The sequence below is a fragment of the Triturus cristatus genome, chromosome 8 (genome assembly GCF_964204655.1).
Source record: "Triturus cristatus chromosome 8, aTriCri1.1, whole genome shotgun sequence".
NCBI classification, from domain to species: domain Eukaryota; kingdom Metazoa; phylum Chordata; class Amphibia; order Caudata; family Salamandridae; genus Triturus; species Triturus cristatus.
In genome coordinates this window covers 695,763,512-695,788,116 of record NC_140591.1, presented here as the reverse complement: position 1 = coordinate 695,788,116, position 24,605 = coordinate 695,763,512, and the positions used below count along the sequence as shown (strand labels likewise).

Sequence of the window (24,605 nt, the reverse complement as noted above, 5' to 3'; positions counted from 1 at the left end):
TACAGCCAAACACTCAGAACCCCTCTCCCCCTGGAGAGGATGTAGATACCTCTGAGGGAACTGAGTCCATGGAGCTTGACCCTTACCAGGTTGAACTCTTGGGCCCAGGGGGACCCTCTAGGGAAGAGCTGTGCCAGGGTCAGCAAGACTGTCCCACTCTTGAAAGCCTGAGACAACAAGCTGCTTCAGAAGCCAGGGGAGATGTCAGTGGTACCCATAGAGCTTATTGGGAAGAGGGATTACTGTATGCTGAGGCAAGAGACCCCACTCCTGGAGCCACCAGGAGGGTGGTAGTGCCACAGAAGTACAGGGAGTTCCTCCTAACTTTGGCTCATGACATCCCCCTAGCTGGACATCTGGGGCAATCCAAAACTTGGGAAAGGTTAGTGAGTCACTTTTACTGGCCCCAGATGCACCAAAAGGTGAAGGAGTTTGTCAGCTCCTGTGTTACCTGTCAGGCCAGTGGCAAGACAGGTGGCCACCCAAAGGCCCCCCTCATTCCACTACCAGTGGTGGGGGTCCCCTTTGAAAGGGTAGGTGTGGACATTGTGGGTCCACTCGAACCTCCCACAGCCTCAGGGAACAAATTCATTCTAGTAGTAGTGGATCATGCTACTAGGTACCCTGAAGCAATTCCACTTAGGACTACTACAGCTCCTGCAGTAGCCAAGGCCCTCCTGGGTGTCTTCACCAGGGTGGGTTTTCCTAAGGAGGTGGTTTCAGACAGAGGTTCCAACTTCATGTCTGCTTACCTAACACACATGTGGAAAGAGTGTGGAGTGCAGTACAAGTTTACTACACCCTACCACCCACAAACCAATGGCCTTGTTGAGAGGTTCAACAAGACATTGAAAGGTATGATCATGGGACTCCCTGAGAAACTCAAAAGGAGGTGGGATGTCCTATTACCATGCTTGCTTTTCGCCTACAGGGAAGTGCCACAGAAGGGAGTAGGTTTCTCACCCTTTGAACTTCTGTTTGGTCATCCTGTAAGGGGACCACTGTGTCTTGTAAAGGAGGGCTGGGAGAGGCCTCTTCAAGAACCCAAACAGGACATAGTGGACTATGTGCTTGGCCTAAGGTCCAGAATGGCTGAGTATATGGAAAAAGCATCCAAGAACCTTGAGGCCAGCCAGGAGCTCCAGAAGCACTGGTATGACCAAAAAGCTGCACTGGTTGAATTTCAACCAGGGCAACAGGTGTGGGTTTTGGAGCCAGTGGCACCAAGGGCTCTCCAAGACAAATGGAGTGGCCCTTACCCTATCCTAGAGAGAAAGAGTGAGGTCACCTATCTAGTTGACCTGGGCACTAGCAGGACACCCAAAAGGGTCATCCATGTGAACCGCCTTAAACTCTACAATGATAGGGCTGACATCACCATGCTGATGGTGACTGATGAAGAACAGGAAGCAGAGAGTGAGCCACTCCCTGACCTCCTATCCTACAGCCCAAAAGATGGGTCAGTAGATGGTGTGATTTTCTCAGACACCCTCTCTGCCCAACAACAGACTGACTGCAAGCAAGTCTTGCAACAATATGCTAGCCTCTTTTCCCTGACCCCTGGTCTGACAAGCTGGTGTACCCATGATGTGGACACTGGTGACAGTGCACCTGTCAAGAACAAAATCTATCGACAGTCAGATCAAGTCAAGGAAAGCATCAAAGCTGAGGTCAGCAAGATGCTGGAGTTAGGGGTCATTGAGCCTTCAGAGAGCCCCTGGGCTAGCCCAGTAGTTCTGGTCCCCAAACCTCATCAACAGGGTGAAAAGAGAGAGATGAGGTTCTGTGTGGACTATAGAGGGCTCAACTCTGTCACCAAGACAGATGCTCACCCTATCCCAAGAGCAGATGAACTGATAGACAAATTGGGGGCTGCCAAATTTCTCAGTACCTTTGACTTAACTGCAGGGTACTGGCAGATTGGCATGGCCCCAGGAGCAAAAGAAAAGACAGCATTCTCCACCCCTGATGGGCATTATCAGTTTACTGTGATGCCCTTTGGGTTAAAGAATGCCCCTGCCACCTTCCAGAGGTTGGTGAACCATGTCCTGGCTGGGTTGGAGTCCTTTAGTGCAGCTTATCTTGATGATATTGCTGTCTTTAGCTCCACCTGGCAGGATCACCTGATCCACCTTGGGAAGGTTTTAGAGGCTCTGCAGAGTGCAGGTCTCACTATCAAAGCATCCAAATGCCAGATAGGGCAGGGCACTGTGGTGTACTTGGGCCACCTTGTAGGTGGAGGCCAGGTACAGCCCTTACAACCCAAAATCCAGGCCATCATGGACTGGATAGCTCCAACAACCCAGACCCAAGTCAGGGCATTCCTTGGCTTGACTGGGTACTACAGGAGGTTTGTGAAGGGGTATGGGTCCATTGTGACCCCCCTCACAGAACTCACCTCCAAGAAAATGCCCAAGAAAGTTAACTGGACAGTTAGTTGTCAAAAGGCTTTTGACACCCTAAAAGAAGCAATGTGCTCAGCACCAATTCTAAAAGCTCCAGATTATGCCAAGCAGTTCATAGTGCAGACTGATGCCTCTGAGCTAGGGATAGGAGCGGTCCTATCCCAGACCAATGATGAAGGCCAAGACCAACCTGTTGCTTTTATAAGCAGAAGACTACTCCCTAGAGAGCAGCGTTGGAGTGCCATTGAGAGGGAGGCCTTTGCTGTGGTTTGGTCCCTGAAGAAGCTGAGGCCATACTTGTTTGGCACTCACTTCCTAGTTCAAACTGACCACAGACCTCTCAGATGGCTAATGCAGATGAAAGGGGAAAATCCAAAACTACTGAGGTGGTCCATCTCCCTACAGGGAATGGACTTTGAAGTGGAACACAGACCAGGGACTGCCCATGCCAATGCAGATGGACTTTCCAGGTTCTTCCACTTAGACAATGAAGACTCCATAGGACAAGGTTAGTCTCATCACCTTTCGTTTGGGGGGGGGTTGTGTGAGAAAGTGCCATCTTTCTTGCATGGTATGCCCCCACTTTTTGCTAAATTGCTGAATGTACTTCGATTGAGTGTACCCTGGGTTCCTGCCAATCAGGTGCCCAGGGCCTATGTTCCTTCCTTAAACCACACAAACTCCAAATTGGCAAACCCTAGCCACATGTCAGCCCCTAGTAAATGGTACCCTAGGTACCCAGGGCCTTGTGACCAGGGAAGGCCTCTAAGGGCTGCAGCACTCATTGTGCCACCCTCAGAGGCCCTGTACCCTTACACACACACACTGCCCTTGCAGGCTGAGTGTCTGGGTGCAGGACAAAACAAAGAGTCGACATGGCACACATCACTGTGTACCATGCCCATCACCTACACTGCCAAGGCATATGTCAGCCACCCCTCTAGCTGGGTGCATTACGCCTATGGTGTGGGCACAGGAGCAGGAGCCCTGTGCCCCTACAGTACCCGGGTCCATTCCTGGGCACTGTAAGTGCAGTGCTGTCATTTAAGAATACATGGTGCTGAGAGCTTGTCAAACACGAGCTCCACAGCACCATATTGGCAACACTGAAGCCTGGGAAGTTTGGTATCAAACTTCTCAGCACATTGAACCCACACTGATGCCAGTGTAGGATTTAATGTACTAAGCACCCCAGAGGGCATCTTAGAAGATGCCCCCTTACAGCTAACTTGCAATCCACGTCTGCTCTGAGGCTGCCCAGGCTGCCACACAGCAGACACGTTGCTGGACCCCTGGGTGGGAGAGCCCCTGCTCTCCCGGGCCTGCAACAATGCACATCCTGGGTGAGGTGAGAAATCTCCTCCCCCAGGATGAGCAAAGGGAAGCTTCAAAGGCATGCCGCCAGTTGGAGTTTCCCCAGGCCACTGCAACCCCCCACTCTGGCGGGAAGCTTGGCCGGAAACCCCATACAAGGACAGGGGATGTGCCAGCCTGCCCACCCCACCCCTCAGGTGGGGGAGGCGAGGTGAAGCACATCTCCGGGCTCTCGCCATCTTGAAGATGGGAGGCCCTACCCTATCAGGATTAGGCTACTGCCCCCCTCCCACAGGAGAGAGGCAGGATAGGGGGTGTACCCACCCCAGGACAAGGACCCATTGGTCCCTGGCCTTCACCTACCTGTAACGCCCCTAAATCTAGTATTTAGGGGCCCCCTGAACCTTCCTTCCTGAGATTCCAGATAGAAAAACGACAAGAAGAGCAAGAAGAACAAAGACCTGCCCTGCAGCTGCTAAAAAGAGAAGAAGACACCAACTGCTTTGGCCCCAGCCCTACCGGCCTGTCGACTCTCGAACCTGCACCAGCGCGGCCTCCCACGTGGCCAGCAACCTCACCAACCCCGGAGGACCTGGCTACCTTTTAGCTCTAAGCCCCTGGGACTCCCACGAGTAGAGGCTCTACTCAAGAAACCTACTTGCTATCCCTGGCACCAGCCCGGGACCGCGGACCCAACACACTCTGCACCAGCCAAGCCTGGCCAGTGCCGGAGTGGACAAAGACCCAGAGGACGACCCCACGGCGACTGTGACCCAGAGTCCGGCACCCAAGGACCCCCCTCGACATCCCGGAAGAAGCCTGCAGCCTCAGAACCAAGTGCCACCCCAGCCGCGATCAACCAGAGGGTAAGATTCCCGACGTCAAAAGGCACCCCTGCACCCGGCGCCCTGCGACCCCCTGTGCCCAATCCTGGGGTACCCACCTAACCTACAACTACCCAACTTACCTCTCGAAGTGGTGGTGGCACCTGAAACCTCCTCGTCCCCGAGCCTGCAGCCTCTTTCCAAACCGGAACATTCCCATTGATTTCCATTGAGCGCCCTAAGGCTCAAAAGCACCCTGCACCCAGCCGCCCGAGTGGCCCTGGCAGTGCCCTCTCTACTCTAACCTACTTCCCCACTTGCCCTGAGTAAGTGACCAGGAGCCCAGCTCCCACAGCCGCGTGGCTTGCCAGACAGCAGCCACCAACCAAGGCCCCCCTATCCCTCATAGGATAACATTGGGCCCAACTCTCTCTGCACCCGGCCGTCCTGAAACCGCTGAGGGTGAACCAACTGTACCTACCTGACACTGGGGGACCCCTGAGTCCATGCCCGGAATTTCAACACTACCAGTCGAGTACTTACCCTTAAACCGCTAACTTCATTTTCCTCATAGGGTAACATTGACTGGCTTTTTCTTCAAAAATCTTCTAAGTGTGAACTTTTCAAAACTGCAAAAATTCACCAAAAATCAGCCAAGTGACAAAAACGAATTTACTCACCTGCTCCTAGGTGAGCTCCCAGTGCTGGATCTTGGTGCCCAGCCCTGACTCTGAAAAGTGTTCACAACTATACTTACTTCTAACTCATTTTTCTCCCATAGGAAACCATTGCCTGCTTTTCTGTGAAATTTCTTCTAAGTGTCTACTTTTGCAAATTTGAAATATTCTTTTAAAATCGTACCATTTCTGCAAACGAAATTACTTACCTGCTTTTGATAAGGACCCCAGTCCTGGGTCTAGGCACCCAGTCCTGGATTACTAAAGTAACGATAAAGTACTCTACCTGCAATTTGAATTTCTTGCCATAGAGATCCATTGAATGTTTTCTGTGAAATATTTTCTAAGTGCTAACTTTTGAAATAGCTAAATATTATCTAAAAATCATTACAGTTATTAAGTCGACTTTCTTCACTTGATTCTGAATACTGACCCCAGGCTGGTTCTAGGATCCAGACCTGGAATTCCAAAAGTAATCTGAAAAGTAATTTATTACAAATAACCTGAATTTACCATTGAGCTCAATGCATTGTTATGTTTAGGAAATAGGATTGTTTATTGCAACCAACTGTGACTGTTTACACAAATTTATTGCTTGAAACAAAAGTATTTATATTCAACCTCTCATTCTGAGAAAGTATATTTTTACCCCCTTGTGGTTCTAAAAATAAAACAAGCATATATTTTATATATACAAATCATTGGCCTAGAGTTCAGTTATTGAGTGTGTGAAACCATTTGCTGACTGAGTGTGTACAATAAATGCTTTACACTGTCCTCTGGTACTGCCTTACTGCTCGACCAAGCTACCACTTTTGAGAGTAAGGTCATACCTAACTTTGACCTCTATCAGCCTCTGGGGGACTGTGGACTCTGTACACCCTGTACCTATTAGGGAACAGTATATACAGAGCCACTTTCTCACAGGCGCCAGTATACCTATGACCAATACCACAGTTACCGACTAAACCTAAAATAAAACAAGCATATTTTTTTTAAATATACACACATCATTGGCCTAGAGTTCAGTTATTGTGTGTATTGACCATTTGCTGGCTGAGTGTGTGCAACAAATGCTTTACACTGTCCTCTGATACTGCCTTCCTGCTCGACCAAGCTACCACTTTAGAGAGTAAGGTTATATCTAACTTTAGCCTCTGCCAAACCTTTGGGGACTGTGGGCTCTGTACACCCTGTACCTATTTGGGAACAGTATATACAGAGCCACTTTGACACGCTGAAGGTGCAACAACAGTGCATCACTGACCCTGTGAGACCCGAGTCTAACCCCAGAACCCTAACTCAAAAGACCGATTACTTACCTTGAAACCGATAACTCATTTTTCCTCATAGGATAACTGACACTTTTGAAAACTGCAAATATTCCTTAAAAATCAGCCGATTAACCAAAACGCATTTTCTCAACTGTTTTCAGGAACTGTCCCAGTGCTGAATCCAGGATCCAGCACAGAGTAAGAAAAAGTAACGATAACATAACTTACCTGCAAAGTGAATTTCCTCCCATAGGATAACATTGGTGATTCTATGTGAAAAAGTTTGTCAACTTTTGAAATAAAATAATAATCCTTAAAAATTATACCTTTAACCAAAACGCAATTACTCACCTGTTTTCAGGAAATGTCCTGGGGCTGAATCTAGGATCCAGTCCCGTGGTTAGAAAAGTAATTAACTGCATTTTACTTAAAAAGCCCATTCAATTGAATGTACTATACCTGCAATGTGTTGCAAACTGCTTTCTTAAACCTGTAATCAAAATCAGTACCAGTTATAATGCAACTCTGAACTGTGTTAAAACAAGTCAATTACTACTGCAAAGTATTTACATGCTTATCTGTACCAAGCTTGCTTGGTTCTAGAAATAAAACAGTATATTTTTTTTTATACAAAACAATTGGCCTAGCGTTCAGTTCTTGAGTGTGAGAGACAATTTGCTGACTGAGTGTGTACATCAAATGGTTTACACTGTCCTCTGATACTGCCTTACTGCTCGACCAAGCTACCACTTTAGAGAGTAAGGTTCTATCTAATTTTAAGCTCTGCCAACTCTTGGACTCTATACACACTGTACCTCACATTGGTGCAGTATATATAGAGCCAGTTTCTTACAGTCCTAAGCTGGCGGAAGGACAAGTTACTTACCTGTAATCCTAGTTCTCTTCCAGGGGTATCCTCATCAAAGTCATAAGCACTGAATATTCCCGTCCATGTGCGGGGACCCCGGAAATAATAAAAATTATATATGAAAAACACATATATACAGCTCTGTATATGTATAAACATATATTATTTTTTCCAAACCAATGCAGCCCCCATAGTAGGCTAGACCATGTAATGAATGTAAACATTCCTTTTTTTTTTTTAATGAGACAAACCTCATGAGAAAGAAAAGAAAACACTGTGCCAAACACAGATCAAAAACATGGTTAGCCTGCAGGCTGCATTGTAATACAACACCATAGAGACTGAAAAGCCTTGCAGACAAAAACTGGCACCGTGCCTTTAAGGCAGCCCTGATCCCAAGATCCCATCATGCCTCAGGGGTGACAGTTGGGTCAGTTCTTTGCAGGACCCGTAGGTCTAAACACAAAGATCTACTTCTTTCAGATTTATGAATAAAATCCTCTCATTTGCCTGGGGAAGGGGGTGGGTTGCTTATGACTTTGATGAGGATACCCCTGGAAGAGAACTAGGATTACTGGTAAGTAACTTATCCTTCTCTTCCAGGGGATCCTCATCAATAGTCATAAGCACTGAAAAGAATAGCAAGCCCACCTTCCACCTGCAGTCAAATGAGAACTGCACTGAAATGAATAAACAACCGAGATAGTCAGTTGTTGAACAGATTCCTCAAGGAGGCTTGCCCTACTTGAGTGTCTGCTCTGGTGTCCGAGTCCAGACAATGTCTTGTGAATGTATGGACAGATCTCCAAGTAGCTGCTTTGCAGATCTGAGAGTGGGACATTGAGAAACGCAGTAGCCGCTTTCCATCTTGTGGAATGTGCCTTAGGTAGAGGTCACAACGGTTTTTGAGCTAGTAGGTAAGCCAATTTAATGCTGGACACAATCCATCTGGCAATAGAGCGTTTAGATGCTGCAAAACCTGTACGGACAGCACCATAATTTACAATTGGTCAGACTTTGATAGCCTTAGATTTATCCAGGTAGAATTTGAGAACTCACTTAATATCCAAAGAATGTAACGCCCTCTCCGCTGGCGAGGAGGGGTTGGGAAAGAAAGTTGGCAGCAAGATAGTCTGATTTACATGAAAATCGGACACCACTTTAGGTAAATTAGATGGATGAGTCCTCATCGCCACTCTATTAAGGTGAAATACCGTGTAGGGTTCTTTTGATCAAAGGGCTTTTATTTCACTCACCCTACGTGCTGAGGTAATAGCTACCAAGAAGGCTGCTTTCCACGTAAGGTGCTGTAAAGTAGCCTTATGTATGGGTTCAAAAGGTGGACTCCTAAGCTTTGAAAGAACCAGGTTCAGCTCCCAAGGAGGCGAGGGAGGCCTTATTGGGGGGTAAACCTTTGAGGCCCTGCAAAAAGTCCTTCACCACTTGCAGTTTAAAGAATGAATGCTGAGTGGGAGAGCGCCTATAGGCCGTAACGGGCGCTAGGTTCACTTTGATGGAGGAAAATTTCAATCCCACCCTGGCTAAGTGGAGTAGATAAGGTAAAATCACTTCCTCTTGACCTTTTGTAGGGTTATATTGATTTTGAATACACCATATGTAAAATCTCTTCCACTTACAGAAGTATGAGTGTCTTGTAGAAAGGTCTCATAGCTTCCTTCAATATGGTGTGAGAAAGTGGCTCTGTATATACTGTTCCTTAATAGGTACAGGGTGTACAGAGTCCACAGACCCCAAGGGTTTAACAGAGGCTAAAGTTAGATATAACCTTACTCTCCAAAGTGGTAGCCTGGTCGAGCAGTAAGGCAGTATCAGAGGACGTGTAAAGCATTTGTTGTACACACCTAGTCAGCAAATAGTTCCACACACTCAATAACTGAACTCTAGGCCAATGGTTTGTATATAAAAAATTTATGCTGGTTTTATTTTAGAACCAACACTTGGAATTAAAATATACTTTCTCGACAGATGTTTCATAAAAATACTTTTGTATATGCAATAGACTTTAGTACACAGTTACAAATAGTTGCAGTAGGCAACTCTATTTCTAAACACAATACATTGAGCTCAATGATAAATTCAAATTATATGCAACAGATTACTTTTTAGATTACTTTTGTAATTCCACGCTTGGATCCTAGATCCAGTCCTGGGTCAGTTCTCAGAATCAGCTGTTGAAAGTAGACTTTGGTACTGTAATGATTTTTAACTAACATTTAGCTATTTCAAAAGTGAGCACTTAGAAAATATTTCAGAGCAAACAATGAATGATTCCCTATGGAAGGAAATATAGGTTACAGGTACAGTAGGTTATCGTTACTTTTGTAATCCAGTACTGGGTGTCTAGACTCAGTACTGGGACATTTATCCAAAACAGGTAAGTAATTACGTTTTCAGATGTTATACGATTTTTGAGGAATATTTAGAAATTGCAGAAATCAACACTTAGAAGAAATTTCACAGAAAAGCAGTCATGGTTTCCTATGGAAGAAAAATGAGGTAAAGGCAAGTATAGTTGTGGGTACTTTTCAGAGTCAGTGCTGGGCACCAAGATCCAGCACTGGGAGCTCACCTAAGAGCAGGTGGGTTTAGTTCACTCCGGCACCGGCCAGGCTTGGCGGGTGCAGAGTGGGCTGGGATCGCGTTTCCGGGCTGCTGCCAGGGGTGCAAGGTAGGTTCTGAGTAGAGCCTCTACTCATGGGAGTCCCAGGGAATCAGAGTTCAAAAGTAGCCAGGTCCTCCGGGGTTTCTGAGGTTGCTGGCCACAAGAGATGCCGCGCTGGAGCAGGAGCAGGTTCGAGGGTCGACAGGCCGGTAGGGCTGGGGCCAAAGCAGTTGGTGTCTTCCTCTTTATAGCAGCTGCAGGGCAGGTCTTTGTTCTTCTTGCTCTTCTTGTAGTTTCGAATCTGGGATCTGGGGAAGGAAGGTTCAGGGTGCCCCTAAATACTAGATTTAGGGGCGTTACAGGTAGGTGAAGGTCAGGGACCAATGGGTCCTTGTCCTGGGGTGGGTACACCCCCTATCCTGCCCCTCTCCTGTGGGAGGGGGGGCAGTAGCCTAATCCTGATAGGGTAGGGCCTCCCATCTTCAAGATGGCGAGAGCCCAGAGATGTGCTTCACCTCGCCTCCCCCACCTGAGGGGTGGGGTGGGCAGGCTGGCACCTCCCCTGCCCATGTATGGGGTTTCCGGCCAAGCTTCCCGCCAGAGTGGGGGGTTGCAGTGGCCTGGGGAAACTCCTAGAGGCGGCAGGCCTTTGAAGCTTCCCTTTGCTCATCCTGGGGGAGGAGATTTATCACCTCACCCAGGATGTGCATTGTTGCAGGCCCGGGAGAGCAGGGGCTCTCCCACCCAGGGGTCCAGCAACGTGTCTGCTGTGTGGCAGCCTGGGCAGCCTCAGAGCAGACGTGGATTGTAGGTTAGTTGTAAGAGGGCATCTCTAATATGCCCTCTGGGGTGCTTGGTACATTAAATCTCACACTGGCATCAGTGTGGGTTTAATGTGCTGAGAAGTTTGATACCAAACTTCCCAGTCTTTAGTGTTGCCATTATGGTGCTGTGGAGCTCGTGTTTGACGAGCTCTCATCACCATGTACTCTTAAATGCACTGCACTTACAGTGCCCTGGAATGGACCTGGGTGCTGTAGGGGCACAGGGCTCCTGCTCCTGTGCCCACACCATGGGCATAAGGCACCCAGCCAGAGGGGTGACTGGCATATGCCTTGGCAGTGTGGGTGTTGGGCATGGCACACAGATGTGTGCCATGTCGACTCTTCATTTTGTCCTGCACCCAGACACTCAGCCTGCAAAGGCAGTGTGTGTGTGTGTAAGGGTACAGGGCCCCTAAGGGTGGCACAATGAGTGCTGCAGCCCTTAGGGGCCTTCCCTGGTCACAAGGCCCTGGGTACCTAGGATACCATTTACCAGGGGCTGACATGTGGCTAGGGTTTGCCAATTTGAGTTTGTGTGGTTGAAGGAAGGAACATAGGCCCTGGGCACCTGATTGGCAGGAGTCCAGGGTACACTCAGTCAAAGTACATTCAGCAATTTAGCAAAAAGTGGGGGCATACCATGCAAGAAAGATGGCACTTTCTCACATATGGTCATACAGTCCTGAGGAAGGTTTAAATGGCCATACTGGAGGACTTCAGGAGCCATGCTGTTAAGCTCAGTGAAGGAAGGTTGGGATGGTAAATCCTCCCCTGCATCTTGATTTAGGATATTGTTCTGAATCTCCGGCTTGAAGCCTGAGATTCTCAACCATGCATGCAGTCTTAACATGACGCTTGTGTTGATTGCCCTCGCCGCTGTGTCGGCGGCATCCAGTGCGCACTTGATGGATGCATTGGTAAGTAGTTGTCCCTCTCAAATGAGGAGCTCCGCTGCCTCTTTATATTCATCTGGCAAATGTTGGAGTAGTGACTCTAGTGTGTCATAGTGGGACCTATCATAACGGGCCAGGAGTGCCTGTGTGTTGGCAATGCGCCAGATGTTGGCTGCTTGCGCTGCAATCTGTTTGCCAGATGTTTCCAGCACCTTGGACTCCTTGTCTGGGGGAGGAGCATCACCTGTTTGTGAGTGGGCTCTTTTGCGAGCATTAGCAACCACCATGGAGTCTAAAGGTAACTGACCCCTAATGTACATAGGGTCTCCGGGTGCAGGCTTGTATTTTTTTCAATTCTGGGGTTTAGCACCCGCGCTATGGTTGTTTCTTTAAAAATGTCTTTGGCAGGCTTGAGAACTCCTTTTAACATGGGCAGAGTCTTGACAGTTCTTTCGGAAGAGGCGAAAGTGTCCACCAAGAAGTCTTCTTCGACAGTGTCAGAATGGAGTTCTACTCCATGATTGGCAGCAGCCCGTTCGATGATTGCATTAAAGGCAGCAGTGTCCTCTGTGGGAGAGGTCTTGATGTTATAAAGCTGCGTGTCATGGGTATCGGGTGCAGTACCCTGGTCTGTGGGGTCATCCCATGCCTGATCTTGGTCTTGCAGGTGATCATCAGGATCGATAACCCCAGGGTAGGTGGCATCATCCCCTACATAGTCCTCTACTGCGTCTGCCTCTGAAGGCGTAGGAGAAAAGGACGGTGGATCCTGATGGAAGGGTTGAAAGTGTTCATGAAGCACTGGCTCGGACCCTGCTGGCAATTTGTGTTTGAGAGGAATTTTGTAGGAGTCCAATCCCCTCTCTGGTGTGATTTTCCTCTTGCGGAGAATCAACCTACCAGTGTTGGCGTCGATAAATTGTGGCTGTGAAGGCTCGAGATCTGTTTGTCCTGTGGACGGGGACTGTGTTTGGTGGACACGTGTCCGAATCTCGAACAGTTTCGGCGCCGTGGGCGGCGGCAACCCAAACGTGATGTTGGTCGGCGCAGAGGGTGCTTTCGAAGCCTTGTGCGTGTCGGGACCCGGCGTAGAGTGGAGGGCCGCCCGTTGTCTGATGCGTTGCAACGATGCTGAGACCTGTTGCACGGTGATCGCAGATGGCTCTTTGGAGCCAGTCGGCACCTTGGAGGCAGGCGTCGAAGCGGCCCCCGACTTTTTTGCAGTGATGGGGTCATCGATCCGAAGGGAGGTATAGACGCTTGTTGGAGCCGATGACTTGGCAGGCACCGCTGTTTTAGACGTCGACGCAGACTTGGTGGTTGGGGCCGATGTCTTCGGTGCCAGAGGGCGAGGTGCCTTGTGGGGACCGAGGGCCTTTTTCTTCGGCTCAGCACCCGTATCCGCTGCAGTGAGCTCGGCACCGAAATCCCGTTTTGCGCGGTCAGAGCCGATGACCTTTGCCGGCGTCAAAGGAGTGGAGGGCTTCGAGCCGATCACAACCAGTTTCACTTTCGTTTTCAATGGAACTGGTGCGATGGATGGTTTCGGTTTCGCTGAATGTAATCCAGTAGTCTTCGATAACAATGGCTCTTGCAAAATGTTCGAGGCCGGGCCTGAAGGCGGGGCCGAAGAACAGTGAGATTGATCTCGGGTAAGGCCCGAAGGCGATCCCTCGACCGGAGCCTTAGGACGACTTATTTGTTCGGCCTCCGTATCGACGGGTGGGCCTAGCTCCTCGCTGGAGCCATCTTCCTCGGCCCCAAAGGCCTCATCGTAGTCTCCTACCTAGTCGACTACTTCTTCTCTTTGAAAGATCACCTCATCATCGTCTTCCGATCGGGAATCGTGTTCGGAAGCGGGGCTGGAGTCTACGTCTTAGACGCTCTCGGCGTCCTCGTCTTCGGTGCTGATGATGTTGGTTGGGGCAGGCGCCGATTGCTGCGCCTCCAATCTCGCTGCCCGCCGATTCCGGAGAGTCTTCTTGGAGCGGAATCGGGCACAGGCCATACATTTCGACTCATCGTGATCCGGTGAGAGACATTTGTTGCATACCGGGTGGACGTCGATGTGGGTATTTCGCGTGGCATAAAGGACACATCTTGAATGGAGTCCTCGATTCCATCGTCGACCGAAGTTTGATGTTCGGACCAAGCGGATCCGAAAAGCTGGAAGAAGGTGCTAAAGCACTAAAGAAACTAGTCGACACCGAACGGAACAGTACCGACGATAACTAAAGGCCTTTTGGCCTTAAATTGAATTTTCCTAACTTGAGCTAAGATAAGCACATCCGAACCCAATGGCGAAAAAAACAATCTGGGGATGGAGAGGATGCCCATGCGCACTGTGGTCCAGGGGAGGAGTCACCTATCTCGTGATACTTCGAAGACTCTTCCAGGACAACAATGTGCAATCATCCGGACCCAACACTCGGCGGCGATCTATGCACAGATATGAATTCAGCAGCCCACATGCCTCGAACTTAGGGGCACCCTGAACCTTCCTTCCCCAGATTCCAGATTCCGAAACTACAAGAAGAGCGAGAAGAAAAGAAGACCTGCCCTGCAGCTGCAAAGGAGAGGGAGACACCAACTGCTTTGGCCCCAGCCCTACCGGCCTGTCGACCTCGGACTTGCTCCTGCTCCAAACCCGGCATCTCTTGTGGCCAGCAACCTCAGAAACCCCGGAGGACCTGGCTACCTTTGAACTCTGATCCCCTGGGACTCCCATGAGTAGAGGCTCTACTCAGAACCTACCTTTTCACCCCTGGCAGCAGCCCGGAACCGAGATCCCAGCCCACTCTGCACCCGCCAAGCCTGGCCGGTGCCGGAGTGAACTAAACCCACGAGGACGACCCCACGGCAACTGTGACCCCGAGTCCGGCACCCAAGGACCCCCCCTCGGCTATCCTGAAGAAGCTTGCAGCCGCAGAACAGAGTGCCACCCCAACCACGATCAACAAGAGGGTAAGATTTCCGACATCAAAAGGCACCCCTGCACCCAGCGCCCCACGGCCCTCTGTGCCCAATCCCGGGGTACCTACCTATCCCCCAACTTACCCCTCGAAGTGGTGGTGGCACCTGAAGAGTCCTCGTCCCCGAGCCTGCAGTCTTTTTCCAAACCGGAGATTTCCCATAGAAATCAATTGAGCGCCCGACGGCTCAAAAGCACCCTGCACCCAGCCGCCCGAGTGGCCCTGGCAGTGAAAACTCTACTCTAACCTACTTCCCCACTTGCCCTGAGTAAGTGACCAGGAGCCCAGCTCCCACAGCCGCGAGGCTTGCCCAACAGCAGCCACCAACCCAGGCCCCCCTATCCCTCATAGGATAACATTGGGCCTAACTCTCTCTGCACCCGGCCGTCCTGAAACCGCTGAGGGTGAACTGACTGTACCTACCTGACACTGGGGGACCCCTGAGTCTATGCCCAGAACTTCAACTCTGCCAGTCGAGTACTTACCCTTAAACCGCTAACTTCATTTTCCTCATAGGGTAACATTGACTGGCTTTTTCTTCAAAAATCTTCTAAGTGTGGATTTTTCAAAACTCAAAATATTCACCAAAAATCAGCTGAGTACCAAAAACGAATTTACTCACCTGCTCTTAGGTGAGCTCCCAGTGCTGGACCTTGGTGCCCAGCACTGACTCTGAAAAGTACCCACAACTATACTTGCCTTTACCTCATTTTTCTTCCATAGGAAACCATTGACTGCTATTCTGTGAAATTTCTTCTAAGTGTTGATTTCTGCAATTTCTAAATATTCAACAAAAATCGTATAACATCTGAAAACGTAATTACTTACCTGTTTTGGATAAATGTCCCAGTACTGAGCCTAGACACCCAGTACTGGATTACAAAAGTAACGATAACCTACTGTACCTGTAACCTTCATTTCCTTCCATAGGGAATCATTGATTGTTTGCTCTGAAATATTTTCTAAGTGCTCACTTTTGAAATAGCTAAATATTAGTTAAAAATCATTACAGTACCAAAGTCAACTTTCAACAGCTGATTCTGAGAACTGACCCAGGACTGGATCTAGGATCCAAGCGTGGAATTACAAAAGTAATCTAAAAAGTAATCTGTTGCATATAATTTGAATTTATCATTGAGCTCAATGTATTGTGTTTAGAAATAGAGTTGCCTACTGCAACTATTTGTAACTGTTTACTAAAAAGTCTATTGCATATACAAAAGTATTTTTATTAAACATCTCCTGTCGAGAAAGTATATTTTAATTCCAAGTGTTGGTTCTAAAATAAAACCAGCATATATTTTTTATATACAAACCATTGGCCTAGAGTTCAGTTATTGAGTGTGTGGAACTATTTGCTGACTGAGCGTGTACAACAAATGCTTTACACGTCCTCTGATACTGCCTTACTGCTCGACCAGGCTACCACTTTGGAGGTAAGGTTATATCTAACTTTAACCTCGGTTAAACCCTTGGGGTCTGTGGACTCTGTACACCCTGTACCTATTAACGAACAGTATATACAGAGCCACTTTCTCACATACAGTAACCAGCCCCGAAACCAAACCTGAGCATCAGAGCGGGTCCAAAAATAACAGAACATGGCCACCAGAGTTAGCGCAGGTCGGACAAAATACGGGAGACCGCCGAATCTGCATGGCGGTTAAAAGATCCACTCCATTGAACGGAAGATCCCTGAGGACATCCTGAATATGATCAGGGAAGCGACTGTCACGCAGCCAAGCATGGCGACGTAAAGTCACAGCACGAGCCAGGACACTTCCCATAGAGCCAGTTGCGTCCAGGGAAGACCGAAGTGAAAATTGCGCCATGCCTCTTCCATGCAGAAGAATGCGGAGCAATTCCGTACGTGACCCTTCTGGAATAGAGGGGAGGAGGTGAGCAACTGAGTCCCAAAGAACGGCAGATACGCGTGCAAACACACAGGCTGTATTTAAAGCCCGGAGGCCTGCGCTAGCGGAGGCGAAAAACCTGCGGCAACAGTCATCCAGCCACCAAGACACTCTTGTGAGAGGTAACAATGGTGAAGAGTGCAAATCAAAAGCTGCCTGCACAACCAGGCCTTGAGCAGGCGGGTGAAGAGACAGAGGGTCACCTGGTGCCCGGCAGTGCCTACGGACAATAGCACGATCAACCAGGTCACCCGAAGAGGGCCTAGACCAAGTGCCACGCAATGTGTCAAATAGCAAGTCCCCGAAGGGTAGCAAAGGTTCTACTTCAACAGGCTCCAAATGGAGCAGATCCAATAAAGGATCAGAAAGTATAGGCACCATAGGGGGTTAAAGGCCAAGCACAGGAGCCGCCCCCTGAATAGCTAGCACTAGACTCAGTTGCCATCCGAGTAGGAGAGAACAAATGGTCAGTAGGAGACGGTTGAAGGCTAAGTCTACCACTTGAAATGAGGAGTGGCAAAGGCGGAGATTGACCAGAAGGCCAGGCTACAGAAGGAACTTGCACCCTGGCACCTTGATCAGGAGAGTCCAGGGAAGTTCCAGGATCAACAGGAGGAGACTTAGGTGGGAGCACCGGCGTTAACGGATGCGGGTGGGGGGGGGGGGGGGGGCAGGACATCTAACGGCGCCGTAGAGGAGTCCCCAGGACACCGACCTCCTCCCTGGAGAGAGTACAAGGCGCCGAGCCTGTTGCAGTACCTGGCACCAAGGTTGGCGCGGGGAACTGTACAGGGCTATGTGCTGAACGACGGGGAGGGCTGTGCTCTGGGCACTGGCTTGTCGGCGTCGCAATCACCGCACACAGCCGGCGCCGGGGAAACGTCCGCAGACGATGACCCGGCCCCAGTGCCTGCAACCTCTGTGGGGGACGAAAACACACCAGGGAGAGGGGGCGACTGAAAACAAGCCTGGAGTGCCTTAGAATAGGCCTCCATTTGTGCACGAGTTGCCCCAACACCCGGAGAGGGTGGATACGGAGGGCGCTGTATGCCTTTAACTGGCTTACTACGAGAGGAATGGCCGGTAGCAGCATGGGTAGAAGATCTCCGTAAGAGACGCTTCTGCTTAAGCTTACCTGGTGTCACACGGCGGGAGTATCCTCGGGAACCAGACAGCCGCCCGGCCAGCAATTTCATGCACCACTCCCTCAACGACTTTGGCTTCATTCGTTGGCATACGTCACAGTCAATGGAGTCGTGGTGTACACAGAGGCACCACATACATATGAGGTGCGGGTCAGTGCCAGACATCTGATGTGCACAGGGTTCACAAGCCTTTAAGCCGGAAGGCACTGCACACTATTCCACCCCCCCCCCCCCCCCCCCCCCCCCCCCCCCAACACACACGGTGTCGAGAGGGCCCAAAAACCAGGGCAAGGAACTGCTGGTTTCCCATGATCGGCGTTTGAACGCGGAAAAGAAGAAAACTGACGTCAGCGCGCCTCTAGTGGCATATGTAGCTCCACTGACTTCATGTCCAGGGACAACATCAGGGTGGAGCCAGACGGCGAAGTCCGCCCCCCCCCCCCCTCCCCGCAGAGGTGCTGCTGCGGGAAAGGTTTTCCGGATCCAGTCTGATGCCTGGGGATATTCCCAAGTTAAGGAATCTGCGGCTAGACGTCTATCAGATCAGTACCAGCTCTTACAGTAGTTTCAGGGCACAAGTCCTAAACGAGAAGGCCTGGCTGAGAGGAAAGAGGAACAAAGGGAGTTTTACGATGTGCCCTCAAGACAAATGGTGGGGCGGGCACAGGAATGCAGAAGCCTCCCTGCGTGCGCTGCTGCTAGCTCCCAAGATCCCTAGGCCATGGGAGTGAAAGTTTAGAGGGAAGGCAGGACATGCACCTGTCTGTGTGTGGCTTTCAATAATAAAAGCACGCAAATGGCAAAGGCCAATGGGATGTGTGGAGGAGGCAGACCCACAAGGAGAAGTCTCTTGGAAGTCTGAAGTGATTCCAAGAGGCCTTCTCCTAGGCGACACCTAAAAATGACTGAGGTACCGCTCTTCCCGGATATGTGCTGGCTGGCGCGGAAAAGAAAGAATTGACTTGAGCGCGAGGGCGGCGTCTAAGTAGCTGCTGCGACGTCATCCCGGCAACCATGATGCCACCTACCGAGGCGCAGAGGTACTGCTGACGAAAAACGTTCCGGATCCAGTCTGATGCTTGGGGGTCATTCTGTGGTAAGTAATCTATAACCAACGTGTTTCTTCCAGATAAACCTCTTGAATTGACCACTGAATTGTAGACTCTCTGCACCTGATCACCACGAGAGATCCCGCTAGACTGCTGGAGTATCCACGCCTGTGCCAAGTTTCAATCCGATGAGCGGACCCGAGCCCAGATCATGTGTATCCCTTCTGAAGGAACACTCTGTTAAACACAGTTGATCCACTAAACAGGTTCAGTGCACAGGGTCCCACGACACTCAAGAGCAGGTTTCGCCAAAGTCAGTCCTGGAGGGCCAGATCCATGTCAGATTTTGAAAATAACTATAAATGGTGATGTGCTAAAAATCTGGCATTGATACGGCCCTCCAGGACCGACTTTAGCAAACACTGCTTTAGAGGCAAGTTAGCTATTCCATGCTCATGATGTACTGTATCGAAGTAGCTTTACATTGGTAGGATGCTATGAACATTCTAAAAACAATCGAACTATTCATTTTATTCTTGCTGCTTACAACATGCATAAGACCAGTTTTTATTATATACTGTGTAGTAGTTATTTATGTACTAAGCAACAGAAAGAAACTGACTAAACCCTTTTAAAAATAGTGTCCTTTTCTTAGTGCAATGCTCAAGTGCGCTGTTCTAAGAACAAAATTGGGTTTGAATTCCCACTGTGTCCTGAACGCTTCATGGGACTATTAGTAACCCAGAAACTAACACCACATCTGTGGGACTTCAGTGGGTTGTAGGGGGCTGCAGTAACCTGGACTTCCTTACTCAGTAATGGTGCACTAAACGAAGTCCTTGCACTCGTGGAATCCAAACTCTGAAGAGGTTGGCCCTAGGCACCAGGATACACAACATTAAGATCCAATGCTGCAGAATATATGCAGACCAAATGAAAATACCATTTAACTTATGCTGCACTATAATTTTGCTTATATACACATGAATAAGCCTTGGTTAGTTAGTGACGGATTCCATTTTAAGTACATGCAGATCATAACTCCTTTGTTCTCAAGGTTAAAGTAAACAATGTGACTGGAACCTCCACTATAAAATTCTTCTACCTTGAGTGTTTGTACAAAAGGCACCAAAAAGGATACCGTCCTTCTGTACAAACCGCACAATTACAACAACCTAATGCAACATTTCAGAAACTGAAATGTGAACTTACCCTGCCTCAGTTCTTGATTTTTGAAATGCTCTTCCAGCTTGGCTTTCAGGATACCTCCAAGTTCTTCGAAGTGTTCGTTGTTAAGGCACCCAGGTCCCATTACTTCAATGCACTAACATACAAAGGTTAAAAAGACATCAGCTACCTTTGTGGGACAGTAACAGTACTCAATTTCTAATTTCACTAGCTTTTATGCAGCCTAATACTATTCAGCAGAAGGTCCTTAAAGACAAATGCACTCGTGTCATTTGACATTTATTTGTACTTTCGTGCAAATCTGAAATAAAATGATTGAACTGAATAAAGACATTGTGCTAGACATGCGATAAGACAGTCAACAGTGGTCAATATCCAAGTTACTGCTGTTGACACCAAATAGTGAAAAAGTGAATACTTGCAACAATAGCTATCCAGCAACACAACCATTATAAATTCACAGGATTTAATTGTCTGTCAGGGATCAAATGCTCAGCAGAACAGTTACATTTAATGGAAAGTAGGCACACTTGAGCTCCATTCACCAGTGACCATCACAGGCCAAATCCTCTTGGCACCAGTGAAAGTTAACAAAGTTAGCAATTGCAGGCAAGTAAAACAACTTTTGGTGTGGTCCTTTGAAGGGTAGAACCAAGATTCAATTCTGCACTCAAGGTGCACTACCAGCTGCACTAGGGCGGCAGGGGGTGCATAGGTGCCAACGCAAGTCAATGGGGACTAGGGGCACATCGGTGGGAGGTTGCTCACTGGCAGGTAAAGTGGCCTTCGAGGACAATCTTCAAGAGTTAAGATGAGTACAAAGGGGGACCAAAAGAAACCAAAACCATTTCACCAACGGCACAGAGGTGGCCAGGTGCAGGGTGCTCACACAGTGTCGGATAGCCAATGCTAGCCTATGCAGATCGTTGGTTCTGGTTTCAGACTCCGACCAGGATGTCTCATCGATGGAACCAACATTCAGAGGAGGAAGTTGAGATGGCAGCCGACGGGAGGAGGGGGGGGGGGTGGGGTGGGGGGGGGGGGATAGGGGACAGTTGGGTTCGGTCACCAGGGCGTAGGATACAGGGGTGTCTTTAGAAGTCTGGTTTCTCCTTACCAGTCAAGGGGGTCTCGAGGCCGCTGGGGAACAACTTCTGCACCAGTGGGCCTCCTGGACTCGGACTGTGGGCGTCTGGTGCAGAGGTAGGTCTGGAAGGTGACACTTCGTTGTTCTGCAGGGACTCCAAGTTCTTTTTGGAGACAGAACCGCTGTCTTCGATCTTGAGGTTTTTTTCAAAATTGATCAGTCCTCCGAGTTTGTGGAGGTCGCTGGTCTACAGGCTCGAACTAGTCGTGCTGGAGGAAGGTCGTCATGGACTGCTGAGCTGGGCTCAAGGGTGCCCCATAATATTGTATTTAGGGGCATTACTGGGGTAGCAAGTGTGAGAAAGTGGCTCTGTATATACTGTTCCCTAATAGGTACAGGGTGTACAGAGTCCACAGTCCCCCAGAGGCTGATAGAGGTCAAAGTTAGGTATGACCTTACTCTCAAAAGTGGTAGCTTGGTCGAGCAGTAAGGCAGTACCAGAGGACAGTGTAAAGCATTTATTGTACACACTCAGTCAGCAAATGGTTTCACACACTCAATAACTGAACTCTAGGCCAATGATTTATATATATAAAATATATGCTTGTTTTATTTTTAGAACCACAAAGGGAGTAAAAATATACTTTCTCAGAATGAGAGGTTGAATATAAATACTTTTGTCTTAGGCAATAAATTTGTATAAACAGTCACAGTTGGTTGCAATAAACAATCCTATTTCCTAAACATAACAATGCATTGAGCTCAATGGTAAATTCAGGTTATTTGTAATAATTACTTTTCAGATTACTTTTGGAATTCCAGGTCTGGCTCCTAGAACCAGCCTGGGGTCAGTGTTCAGAATCAAGTGATGAAAGTAGACTTAATAACTGTAATGATTTTTAAATAATATTTAGCTATTTCAAAAGTTAGCACTTAGAAAATATTTCACAGAAAGCATTCAATGGATCTCTATGGCAAGAAATTCACATTGCAGGTAGAGTACTTTATCGTTACTTTAGTAATCCAGGACTGGGTGCCTAGACCCAGGACTGGGGTCCTTATCAAAAGCAGGTAAGTAATTTCGTTTGCAGAAATGGTACGATTTTAAAAGAATATTTCAAATTTGCAAAAGTAGACACTTAGAAGATTTTTGAAGAAAAAGTCAGTCAATGTTACCCTATGAGGAAAACGAAGTTAGCGGTTTAAGGGTAAGTACTCGACTGGTAGAGTTGAAATTCCGGGCATGGACTCAGGGGTCCCCCAGTGTCAGGTAGGTACAGTTGGTTCACCCTCAGCGGTTTCAGGACGGCCGGGTGCAGAGAGAGTTGGGCCCAATGTTATCCTATGAGGGATAGGGGGGCCTTGGTTGGTGGCTGCTGTCTGGCAAGCCACGCGGCTGTGGGAGCTGGGCTCCTGGTCACTTACTCAGGGCAAGTGGGGAAGTAGGTTAGTGTAGAGAGGGCACTGCCAGGGCCACTCGGGCGGCTGGGTGCAGGGTGCTTTTGAGCCTTAGGGCGCTCAATGGAAATCAATGGGAATGTTCCGGTTTGGAAAGAGGCTGCAGGCTCGGGGACGAGGATGTTTCAGGTGCCACCACCACTTCGAGAGGTAAGTTGGGTAGTTGTAGGTTAGGTGGGTACCCCGGGATTGGGCACAGGGGGTCGCAGGGCGCCGGGTGCAGGGGTGCCTTTTGACGTCGGGAATCTTACCCTCTGGTTGATCGCGGCTGGGGTGGCACTTGGTTCTGAGGCTGCAGGCTTCTTCCGGGATGTCGAGGGGGGTCCTTGGGTGCCGGACTCTGGGTCACAGTCGCCGTGGGGTCGTCCTCTGGGTCTTTGTCCACTCCGGCACTGGCCAGGCTTGGCTGGTGCAGAGTGTGTTGGGTCCGCGGTCCCGGGCTGGTGCCAGGGATAGCAAATAGGTTTCTTGAGTAGAGCCTCTACTCATGGGAGTCCCAGGGGCTTAGAGCTAAAAGGTAGCCAGGTCCTCCGGGGTTGGTGAGGTTGCTGGCCACGTGGGATGCCGCGCTGGTGCAGGTTCGAGAGTCGACAGGCCGGTAGGGCTGGGGCCAAAGCAGTTGGTGTCTTCTTCTCTTTTTAGCAGCTGCAGGGCAGGTCTTTGTTCTTCTTGCTCTTCTTGTCGTTTTCTATCTGGGATCTGGGGAAGGAAGGTTCAGGGGGCCCCTAAATACTAGATTTAGGGGCGTTACAGGTAGGTGAAGGCCAGGGACCAATGGGTCCTTGTCCTGGGGTGGGTACACCCCCTATCCTGCCTCTCTCCTGTGGGAGGAGGGCAGTAGCCTAATCCTGATAGGGTAGGGCCTCCCATCTTCAAGATGGCGAGAGCCCGGAGATGTGCTTCACCTCGCCTCCCCCACCTGAGGGGTGGGGTGGGCAGGCTGGCACATCCCCTGTCCTTGTATGGGGTTTCCGGCCAAGCTTCCTGCCAGAGTGGGGGGTTGCAGTGGCCTGGGGAAACTCCAACTGGCGGCATGCCTTTGAAGCTTCCCTTTTGCTCATCCTGGGGGAGGAGATTTCTCACCTCACCCAGGATGTGCATTGTTGCAGGCCCGGGAGAGCAGGGGCTCTCCCACCCAGGGGTCCAGCAACGTGTCTGCTGTGTGGCAGCCTGGGCAGCCTCAGAGCAGACGTGGATTGTAGGTTAGCTGTAAGGGGGCATCTCTAAGATGCCCTCTGGGGTGCTTAGTACATTAAATCCCACACTGGCATCAGTGTGGGTTTAATGTGCTGAGAAGTTTGATACCAAACTTCCCAGTCTTCAGTGTCGCCATTATGGTGCTGTGGAGTTCGTGTTTGACGAGCTCTCAGCACCATGTACTTGTAAAAGGCAGCACTGTACTTACAGTGCCCAGGAATGGACCTGGGTACTGTAGGGGCACAGGGCTCCTGCGCCCACACCATAGGCATAAGGCACCCAGCCAGAGGGGTGGCTGACATATGCCTTGGCAGTATAGGTAATGGGCATGGCACACAGAGATGGGTGCCATGTCGACTCTTTGTTTTGTCCTGCACCCAGACACTCAGCCTGCAAAGGCAGTGTGTGTGTGTAAGGGTACAGGGCCTCTAAGGGTGGCACAATGAGTGCTGCAGCCCTTAGAGGCCTTCCCTGGTCACAAGGCCCTGGGTACCTAGGGTACCATTTACCAGGGGCTGACATGTGGCCAGGGTTTGCCAATTGGGAGTTTGTGTGTTTTAAGGAAGGAACATAGGCCCTGGGCACCTGATTGGCAGGAGCCCAGGGCACAACAAGGAAAAGTGCATCAGCTATTAGGCAAAAAAAAAGGGGGGGTTACTGCAACAGAAACCCACTTTCTCACACAAGCCCCCCCCAGCCCAAAGGCCAGGAGACTTCTGCCAAAGCTGGGAGAGTCTACCTAGTCTTTCAGGCGAGGAAGAGTTGGGGAAGTGGTTTGAAAGTTGCAGGGCCTACTCTGCCTTACATCCTTCTGCCTAGGTCAGTCCCTTTGGGGAGCTGGCCTGTCTTATTAGTTTCAGGACCTAACTCCCAAGGCTCCTCTCCTTGTCTTTT

General features: G+C 49.5%; 1 protein-coding gene across 1 annotated transcript in view; it reads right to left on the bottom strand.

The window, feature by feature from the left end:
• The window catches only part of IPO5 (importin 5), a 614,356-nt gene that overhangs the window by 275,183 nt on the left and 314,568 nt on the right, over positions 1 to 24,605 (bottom strand). The window contains exon 20 of the mRNA XM_085622105.1: positions 19,994 to 20,105. Within this exon, the coding sequence (XP_085478231.1) occupies positions 19,994 to 20,105 (112 nt within the window). The remainder of the gene's footprint in view (positions 1 to 19,993; positions 20,106 to 24,605) is intronic.